Consider the following 10,197-nt stretch of genomic DNA (forward strand, 5'->3'; position numbering starts at 1 on the left):
CACCACTTGCGCAGATGCGCAAAATTCAGCAAGTTATGGGCGCCACAAGTTTGCAAAAAGTGGTCGAGAGTGACTCGCGCTGGACCTTGCATCAAAAATCATGCGTTTTTGCGAACTTATGGCGCCCATAACGTGCTGAATTTTGCGCATCTGCGCAAGTGGTGAACCAAATGTTGTATCTAGAGACTTGCTCTTCCAAACTAACATGGTCAAAGAATAATCTGGGCTGAACATGGTTTGCGCCTCCATTGTAAGTCAAAATTAAGTTGTGGAAACTTTGGGGGTGTAACCAGGTCAAAATTCAGGTTTGGGAACTTTGGGGGTTTAACTAAGTCGAAAATTCAGTTGTGGGGACTTTGGGGGTGTAACCAAATCAAAATTCAGTTGTGGGAACTTTAGGGGTCTGACCAAGTCAAAATTCGATTTTAGCAACCTTGGCGGTGCGACCAAGTCAAAATTCAGTTTTGGGAACTTTGGGGTGTAACCAAGTAAAAATTCGATTTTGGCAACCTTGGGGGTGCGACCGAGTCAAAATTCAGTTGTGGGAACTTTGCGGGTATAACCAAGTCAAAATTCGATTTTGGGAACTTTTGGGGTGCGACCGAGTCAAAATTCAGTTGTGGGAACTTTGCGGGTATAACCAAGTCAAAATTCCATTTTGGGAACTTTTGGGGTGTAACCAAGTCAAAATTCGATTTTGGGAACTTTGGGGGTGTAACCAAGTCAGAATTCGATTTTGGGAAGTTTGGGGGTGTAACCTAATCGAAAATCAGTTGTGGGAACTTTGGGGGTGTAACCAAGTCAAAATTTGATTTTGGGAACGTTGGGGGTGTAACCAAGTCAAAATTCGATTTTGGGAACTTTGGGGGTGTGACCTAGTCAAAAAATCAGTTGTGGGAACTTTGGGGGTGTAACGAACTCAAAATTCGATTTTAGGAATTTTGGGGTGTGACCAAACCGAGAATAAATTTTGAGTTGGTTACACCCCCAATGTTTCAAAAATTGATTTTTGACCTGGTTACACCCCAAAGTTTAAATTCGAAAGGGTTACGTTAGTTTGAAAGGGTTATATTAATTAAATAAATTCATAAATTGCAAGATTCCAATTTCGGTATTGTAATATCGAAATATCGATATTTCGGTATCTGAATACCTGTTATTTCGGTATTTTAATACCGAAATATCGGTATTTCGAGATCTCGAAATATCGAGATTACATGCCCTAGTCACAACGCACAGTGGGCCAGATTTAATAAATTTTGGCCAAAAATACATAGGAGCCGAATTTGAAGAAAACATAATTAGATTTTGGTGTACAACAATAATCTAAGGCATATATTGTATGTGGAAATTTTTAGTAGTCACATGACACACCCCCAGTGGGTGTGGCTCTCGGCGACTTTCTGGTTTTAACGATACCATGTCATGTGATATATCATTTTTCTCAGGTCGACGAGGGGACCTCGACAGAAGCAATACAATTTTAACACCACACCCCAGTGGGTGTGGCTTTAAGCAAATTGTCGATTTTAGCAAAAACATGTCATGTAACATCATGTAACATCATTTTTCTCAGCTCGACAAGGGGGTTTCGGCGAAATACCTAACATTGGGAAAACGCTCCCTCAGTGGGTGTGGTTATCAGGAAATGCTCGGGGTGTGGTTCCCAGAAAGTTTTCGATTTTAATAAAACCATGCCATGTGCTATATAGTTTTTATCAGCTCATCAAGGGGGTTTCGACGGAATACCTAAAATTAGCGTTCAGCTACTTTTCGATTTTAACTAAATTATGTCATGTCATGTAATACATCATATCTCGTAATTTAACGAGGGGATTTGGATAAAATAATTTGAATTGCATTACGCAAGCTAAGAAAACCCCTTGATTACTTCCGGTTCCTCCACAACTTAACGGTATTTCAGGCAACCCAAATTTCGGAGGGTTTCCTGGTGCACCCTGCCATTCATCCAAACGTTGGGTTATTTTAATAATTTTTTCCACAAATGAAGACACACGTCTGGGGGACATTTTCAGAAAAAATTAGTACCGAGAACACAACAGCAAAAAAGTTTCAGAAACTGGTTTGAAATTTTTTTGAGTCATCAGAAACTTTATGGCCACCATGTATGTAGAATTTGTCAAAGCTTGCATTGCTGTACATATCAATTTTGATTACATTGATCAGCCTCCTCAAAGTGTAAATTTTATGGAAAACATGAGATAACTTATCTTCCATTGGATTGGGGAATAATTTTACCTACCTCGTTCATTCACATATCTGTATTTATAAACTGAGGTTGACGCTGCTCATTTTTATACCTAAACCCACCTAAATTTTGTGTTGAATTGATTTTCAATAATTTTTGGATTAAGGTAAGAAAAAATCAAACCTGGGTCGAAACATGCAATTCTAGAAGCTTATACATATGATTATATGCACATCAAGCTTCTGATATAATACTGTTTTATCCCAACAATCGCAATGGTCGTAAAAAAAGAAAAGTTAGTAGCGTACATAATTTTCTTATCGATATCCTTTGATTCTGAAATGTTTCCAGCTTAACTATGACATCCAAAACATCGAACAACATCCTTGTCATAATTATTGACGAAAATTTCGACGAACTAACAACTTTATTGGATGTGAACGATTCTCTGTTAAGCTATCTCGAAGTGAAGAGCATAATCACTGATGAAACCGTGGATTTGTTGGTAAATTAATATGAATTATGTACATAATAAAAATTAGTGATGTTTATTAATTTCTTTATAAGTTTTTAATTCAAGTGTTTTTGTTTAAGCGCAAGATTAACGGGAAAGTAAATAAGGCACACAGGTTGCTTACAATTCTTCGTAATTTAAGGACTGACGAAGACCTACCAGTAATTATGCACGCTCTCGGAGATGACGTTAGCTGCAACAAAAGAGCTTTCCAAATATTCCAACCATACCTACCAGGTATACAAAAATTTTATTATAAACATGTACATACACAAGTAAAAAAACGTTGATTCCCTTAACATCCAGCCACCTGTAGGAGACTTCATAATGTGTATCAATCAGTACGTTGTGCGAAGTCAATATTTTTCATTAATAAGTTTTCCTCATTTAATATTATCAGCGCGCTTTAACTTGTCCCCGCAACATACACATTTTAACGGTGTACTTTCCGTGCTGTAGAATGTGGAGCGTGTATACTGACTGTGTTGTGGAAACCGTTAATTTGTGTATGCGACCGGGACAAGTTATAGCGCGCGGCTAATAACTAAGAAAACATCCCATTTTCCCACTTTGCATTTTTATCTTGTTTATTAAGTAAACTTTACGTTTTATTTACTTGGTACAACCAAAATCCCAATACTGATAAAACCCGTAGTGGCAATCGACTGTACGAACGTACATTACAAAACATAGCTTTATTAGCTCACCCTGCGTAGCATGAGAGCTATTGAATTCCTCTTGTCCGTCTGTCTGTCTGTCTGTCTGTCTGTTCACGAGTTTTTTGCATCAATTGATGCTAATTAATCAGCCCCAAGACCATTTTAACCCTAATTTGTAGCACAATTGGTATCCAAAAATCGTTAACGCAAAATGGTGCGAAATAATTGAAGGAATCGATGTATTCTGCACCAATGATTAGGATTAACTGAAAGTTCTAGTTCTCCTTGGCTGCCTTAACTTAACCTTGAAATCGTGTCAAAATTTAGTCCCAATTTTAACCATTTGGACTGCACCATTGGTGCAATATTATATCAAATTTCTTTTATTTCCCGTTTATTCTGTACCATTGGTGCAAAATTATATAAAAATTATACATCTATTTTATCAGCTTATTTTGCACCTTTGATGCAAAATTATGTCCAACTAATTATTCCAGGGTGAGCTACTTCTAACGTTACTACGGTTTATTCTTTTTGCACAGTTACTATAATCTTCTTTCTTTTGCAGTCAACGACGCGAATAAAGGTGATGACTTGCAATTTTCAGACTTACACTTAAAGATAAACGAACATTTGGTGGACACGATGGAAACTTGGATGGAGTTAGAAGTGCCAAACTCGTCAAGAACAACTACATCGTCCGCAGAATGCGGTGAATAATTTTTGCTCTACACCTGCTATACATTCCATAAGTATTTAGTTTGACGATTTCTCTTATTGGTTTTATGTCATGTATAACGAATTTCTTTAAAATTAAGGCATATTTTTATAAATACCTACGTTAAAAAATTGGAATGCTTTTGAGATATACATATAGTAGCCAAGCTAAGCTGATATGTTAAAAGAATAACTCAAATATCTGATAATGAGCCATACACGTTACATATTTGGATGCCTATAAGCGTTATTTTTTTAATTTTAGACCACTGGAACTACAATGTCACCAAATTTCTTGGGGTTGGCTCTTTTGGTGTGGTTTTTCAAATCAGAGAAACGTCTACTCGGTTGAACTCCGACCGGGTGGACGCAGCACTTAAGATAGTAGTTGGACAGACAAGAGATGTGACTGAGTTTAAGAATACAGTGGAGCGAGAATGCCAAATAATGGACGCTACAAATTCAACTCCCCACGAAAATGTGGTTACTATTTTGGCCCATAAACTTCTTGAACCTGGAGGTCCAAACATCATCGACGAATACATGCAGGCTACCAATACTACTTTAGAACATGGGAAACGACTTTGTTGTTTCGCCCTGACAGATAACTTAGCCCACGGACATCCTGCCATAATAATTAAAATGGAACTATGTGGTCCAACCCTGCAGACATGGTTACTCAAAAACGATAAAAAACCTGAACAAGTTAGCAATGTCGATATAGACTTTACGCTGCGCAAACAAATTACACTTGGGATGATTTCTGGCCTAAAATTTCTCCATTCCAAGAATATTCTGCACCGAGATTTGAAACCTGAAAATATTTATTTTTCCCACGTCAAGGACTCTGACGATTTGTTCCAATGCCCTATAAAACTTGGAGACTTTGGGCAATGCCGTAAAGTCCCGGGTGATGCCACCATGACACAAACGGTTCAAGTATGGTCGGAACTGTACCGAGCTAGAGAAGCTAAAGAATTCGATGAACTAGGGAACCTCCGGTACGGGCCGAATGCTGATTGGTTTTCTGTGGGACTTATTATTTTTGAAATGTTCCACCTGATTCCCAAGACAGTGCTCAAGACAAAATTTGCTGACCTAATTGGAAAAAAGGGTGTTGGTCTGGTAAACGATTTTCCTGACATGCCAAATCTGAAAGATATCATAATTGGTTTAACCAGAAAAATGTCTGACGCTAGGGTGCCAACCATCAACAAAATTCGTGACGATAATTTTGTTATGTTTTAATATCACTTTAACAGTTCCCGTTTATGCTCAAAAGTTAGAAAGACCAAATGCCATCAGTATAATATAAATATTGCATTAGAAACAACCACTGGTAAATATGTATCAGTTTAATAATTTTCCGCGAATACGTTACTTTCAACATAAGTTATCCAATTTAAGCTACAACATTATACATACATAGTTTTATTCAAATTGAAAAATAAATTTGGTAAAATTTAATGCTTTCGTAATATTTCCTTCATGTGAAGTTGCATAAATGAAACTTATCACATTGCACAAATTATAATAATTGCCTGTACCTATGTATATAGTTTTAGTGTAATTTACTAATCGTCGTACTAATTCTAAAAAGGCCTAAGTGCAGTCAATAATAAATTTTAGAAAGGCCTATCTGCAGCCAATGCTAAATTTTAGAAAGGCCTATGTGCAGTCAATGTTTAATTTTAAAAAGGCCTAAGTGCACAATAAAAACTAGAAAAAGGCCTAACTGCAATTCCAAAATTATAAATGGTTAATTAATTATGTAAAATCATACTGTAACCTGAAATGTGAGTATAATATTCGGACGAGGCCAGTCCTGATATAATACTTGAATTTCAAAACCACACCCTCGAGGGGTGTGGTTCTGCTGACCTAAATTTGCTTAATAAAATCCTAGCGTGCAATATGTCGTATTACTCAAATTAATGAGGCAATTCCAAAAAGAATATTACAAATTTGAAAAACACACCCCCAGGGGGTGTGGTCATCGGCATCAAATTTAATTTTAAAAAATCCTGGCATGTGATACTTCATTTTTATCAGCCCAATAAAGCAATCCGAAAGGAATATTGCACATTTGAAAAACACACCCCCAGGGGGTGTGTTCATTAGCAGCAAATTGAAGTTATATGTAATCATCATTTGTCTCACTCAAGTGAAACATTCTCGAAGCGACGTTTGAAACTCTATAGCTAAACAAAAGTTTGGAGTACTGGACACTTTTTTCTTCACGATGAAGCTATACCGTCAAACATGAAATATTTAAAAACCGCACCGTTGGGTGGTGTTTTTTTGGCCGCTCACCACCTGCAATTTATACGCTATGGTTGTCTTGCGCATTTTTTTCATTCATCTGTAATCCAAGATTTTGACTGCTGGGGATGCTGTGATGCCCGATTTAGATTTGACCACATTAATTGAGTATGTATATAGCATTCCTTCAGTAAGTAACTAGCCTTACTGCAGAAGTATATACATACATAGTTAGATAAGTTGTTAAACTCATTTGTGGAGATTTTTCACAGTGTTAAGTTTGAAAGATGATATAATAAAGTTATAATGTGCCCGTGAAATGTTCCCGGGAAAGATTTATAAAAACGAAATTTGCCAACCACCTCATAATTTCGATTGGTTGAATCATCTACATAACTCCACATAATTTGTTCGAAATCGGACCGAGGTCTCTGGCGTTGTCCCGTTGTATTAGCATTAGGAACCCATATACAAACCTGTAATTCCATATACTAAACTGCAGCAAACGAAATGTATCAAAGGGGTGAAACCACAGGGAATTGACCTTATGGCGCACCCACTTCGTTCCCACACTTCTCCGTCAGTTTCGAACATATCGCATATCGCGCTACTCACGTAGCAGTATGGCTCGCTTTGACACCCCACATTGTCGCAACTCGAATCTGTTCCGCATTTTTGGTGGATTTAGAGGTTCCGAAGGACAATGTATTTCAATAAAGAGATTCTGCCTCTCTTAACCCCGTAATAACGGATCAATTATTCACTCAGGCCGAAGGATTATAATGTGTGAATACGAATATCTTGGGGTGATTATCATACTCGTAAATTGAAAAAAAAACTCAAGCATTGCAAGTCATAGTTGGTACATGAATTAAGTATCAAAAATTGCTGGTTTTATTAGATGACAATGAAAATACTAGTAAGTAAACCTACATTACACATTTTTCGCATATTTTTTACGCATTTCACATGTTTTATTTTGGCAAATTGATATAAAAATCATGAAATTGCTGAGGAATTACTTGAAGAAGATCCTGAAGGTCGTCGTATTTTCGTTTTGGAATTTTTAATCTGCATTCGTACAGGGCCGGGAAAACAATGTCTTCCAGAGTTCTTGGATTTCTTGGTAGGTTTAGCCAGGTTAGTAATGGTAATTTTTTTGCACGTATTAAAAATTTACCGAAATCAACACCCGTGGCTGCCACAACTTCGTCTACTGAAAATACGTCGTCCCCTTCACTTTCTTCTTCTTCAGTCGTCCCTTGGTACGACCAGTCAGATGAATCCGTCTCTATTTCGGAGTCTGACATTGATGATAACTTTGATTTTTACAAAATTTCACAAAAAAATGCAACAACAACACATGCGAATTTCTAGAACACTCCAAAGTATTCCAGTTGACTCTCCCAACAAACCCGCTAAAAAATGTCCTTTCGTGCCCCAAAGCATTCTCAATTACGCGACGAAAATTTCAATTCCATGCGTGACTCAACTTGTCCAGATATAATTGCACTGATTAATGATATTTTGTAATTTTGTAGTTTAACTTGGGCTTATCTCAAGATACAATTGATTTATAATTAGGCCAACTTATTTGCACCCTATCAGTATTAGAATTATAATTGCATGGCAAAGCGGCTTATACCTACATAGTTTGCCAAATTAATAATTTACATAAGTAAAATAATCATTTTATCTGTAATTATCATAACCGTATTCTGTCAAAGTACGCACGCTTTTATGAATATTTCGTTGGCACCTATAATATTTCGATCATTTGCCATTTTAGGTTGCCATTTGCAACACACGACTGAAATAAAATTTCATAAGCATTTCCTCCTGAAAACTACGAAACTGCTTCCCCTGTTCATTCTTCGCAACACTGTCATGATGTGGAACAGTAAATAGTTCTTGTTTATAATTCTAAATGCAGTTTTGTTTTTGAACTTGTTTTAATTACACATTTAAACACACACTTCATGCCTTCGATGGCTGTATTCAGCTAAATTTATGTAGGTAGGTGTAAAGAACACTCTCCTACAGAGGGGAGGTTCTTCAATTGCTGTAGACTCTGCCACAATTTCGTAATCGGGCAAAGATAAGTGGCATGGCATATTACAGGATGTTATTAACTTTATTTAGGCGTCAGGAACCACGCACCACCAAGTTTTTCAGATTGATTTGTTTGGCGGATAAAAATGAAGTATCACATGCCAGGCTTTTTTAAAATTAAATTTGATGCCGATGACCACACCCCCTGGGGGTGTGTTTTTCAAATGTGCAATATTCCTTTCGGATTGCTTTATTGGGCTGATAAAAATGAAGTATCACATGCCAGGATTTTTTAAAATTAAATTTGATGCCGATGACCACACCCCCTGGGGGTGTGTTTTTCAAATTTGTAATATTCTTTTTGGAATTGCCTCATTAATTTGAGTAATACGACATATTGCACGCTAGGATTTTATTAAGCAAATTTAGGTCAGCAGAACCACACCCCTCGAGGGTGTGGTTTTGAAATTCAAGTATTATATCAGGACTGGCCTCGTCCGAATATTATACTCACATTTCAGGTTACAGTATGATTTTACATAATTAATTAACCATTTATAATTTTGGAATTGCAGTTAGGCCTTTTTCTAGTTTTTATTGTGCACTTAGGCCTTTTTAAAATTAAACATTGACTGCACATAGGCCTTTCTAAAATTTAGCATTGGCTGCAGATAGGCCTTTCTAAAATTTATTATTGACTGCACTTAGGCCTTTTTAGAATTAGTACGACGATATGTTTGTAATAACTAAACACACATAGGTATGTATACTTTACTGATTTTGGTAATAATATAATATTGAGATTGGTAAGCAGATAATTATTACCATTAGGCAGCAATTATTTAATTTATGACGAGGTAAGGACCTAATACGGTACGATTTTTCACCATCCTTTGCAGAATTATTTATATTACTCACAAAGCGGCAATAACTTAATGTCAGATTTCCAAGAGTGTGAAAGGCACGTGTGAGGGACTTCAAAAACAAAACCGCATCATGAAGAATAGTTTGAACGATATTGCTTTCGGTTTTTCAACACGATATTAAATTTGTTAAACCTATTTTAGATAGAAGCAATAAAAATATAAATAAAGTTGTGATTGCACCTACCATCCACGACCTTTGTAGGATTTCACCGTAGGAAGATAGTATTGCTCAATATCCCTTAAGTTTGGTCTGTTATATAAGAAAACGACCGCATTGCCAGTACAGTTGGGTCCGCTGTAGAAAAATAATTCCTGCCTGAATCCTGTGCACCCGACAAAAAACAGGACTAAAGTGAGGACAATTTTGTCCATTATGGAAGACTTAAATTTTTGTGGTAGTTATTTTTCTAGTTTTGGATCACGGATATGTATGTAGGAATGCTTAGTGGTGTGTTGAGTGACTCGTATTTTATACAAGGGCAAATTCCAGCTTGTGCGTCACGATTTGGGTTGACTGAATCGTTTTAGATGTGATTGTGATTGTTATCACCACATTGGATCGCCAGATTTCTAGTATTGCAAATTTTTCAGAGGAAAATTCTAGATGTGATTGTATTTAATTGTTATCATGACCTTGGATTTGGATTTCCAGATTTCAAGTAAATAATAGTATCATGGGAAAATTAATGCGAATGTTTTAAATGGGGTTTGGTAAATTGCTAATTTATGAATTATATAATGCACCATATTTTTTATATTGTTCAAAAAGCTACAAATTATGTATTAATCATTTTATAATCCCAGCATATTCTGTTAGGTCGAAATTTTAATATAAACTTCAGACTATCAACTTTACTA

At 36.4% G+C, this 10,197-nt stretch overlaps 1 protein-coding gene and 1 long non-coding RNA gene across 2 annotated transcripts; one reads left to right on the forward strand and one right to left on the reverse strand.

Moving 5' to 3' along the window:
• The first annotated feature begins 557 nt into the window (after positions 1 to 557).
• Positions 558 to 5,566, forward strand: LOC110856562 (serine/threonine-protein kinase Nek2). Its single transcript, XM_035857172.1, has 5 exons — positions 558 to 634; positions 2,561 to 2,714; positions 2,804 to 2,960; positions 3,951 to 4,094; positions 4,365 to 5,566. The coding sequence occupies exons 2-5, from the start codon at positions 2,568 to 2,570 to the stop codon at positions 5,345 to 5,347; spliced, it is 1,431 nt and encodes a 476-aa protein (XP_035713065.1). The 5' UTR covers positions 558 to 634; positions 2,561 to 2,567; the 3' UTR covers positions 5,348 to 5,566.
• Positions 5,567 to 7,232: 1,666 nt separating this feature from the next.
• On the reverse strand, positions 7,233 to 9,045 carry LOC118437862. Its single transcript, XR_004836430.1, has 2 exons — positions 7,542 to 9,045; positions 7,233 to 7,483 (listed from the first exon to the last, which is right to left on the reverse strand). It is a non-coding gene; the product is annotated as an uncharacterized LOC118437862 (long non-coding RNA).
• Positions 9,046 to 10,197: the final 1,152 nt, after the last annotated feature.

Source organism: Folsomia candida, unplaced genomic scaffold (assembly GCF_002217175.1).
Source record: "Folsomia candida strain VU population unplaced genomic scaffold, ASM221717v1 Fcan01_Sc016, whole genome shotgun sequence".
Lineage (NCBI taxonomy): Eukaryota > Metazoa > Arthropoda > Collembola > Entomobryomorpha > Isotomidae > Folsomia > Folsomia candida.

Bases quoted from the DNA above. Each gene is read 5' to 3' on its own strand.
- LOC110856562 (XM_035857172.1), top strand. From the start codon at position 2,568: ATGACATCCAAAACATCGAACAACATCCTTGTCATAATTATTGACGAA. The intron at 2,715-2,803 runs GTAAATTAATAT...TTTTTGTTTAAG, and splicing joins ATGAAACCGTGGATTTGTTG to CGCAAGATTAACGGGAAAGT. The intron at 4,095-4,364 runs GTGAATAATTTT...TTTTAATTTTAG, and splicing joins TACATCGTCCGCAGAATGCG to ACCACTGGAACTACAATGTC.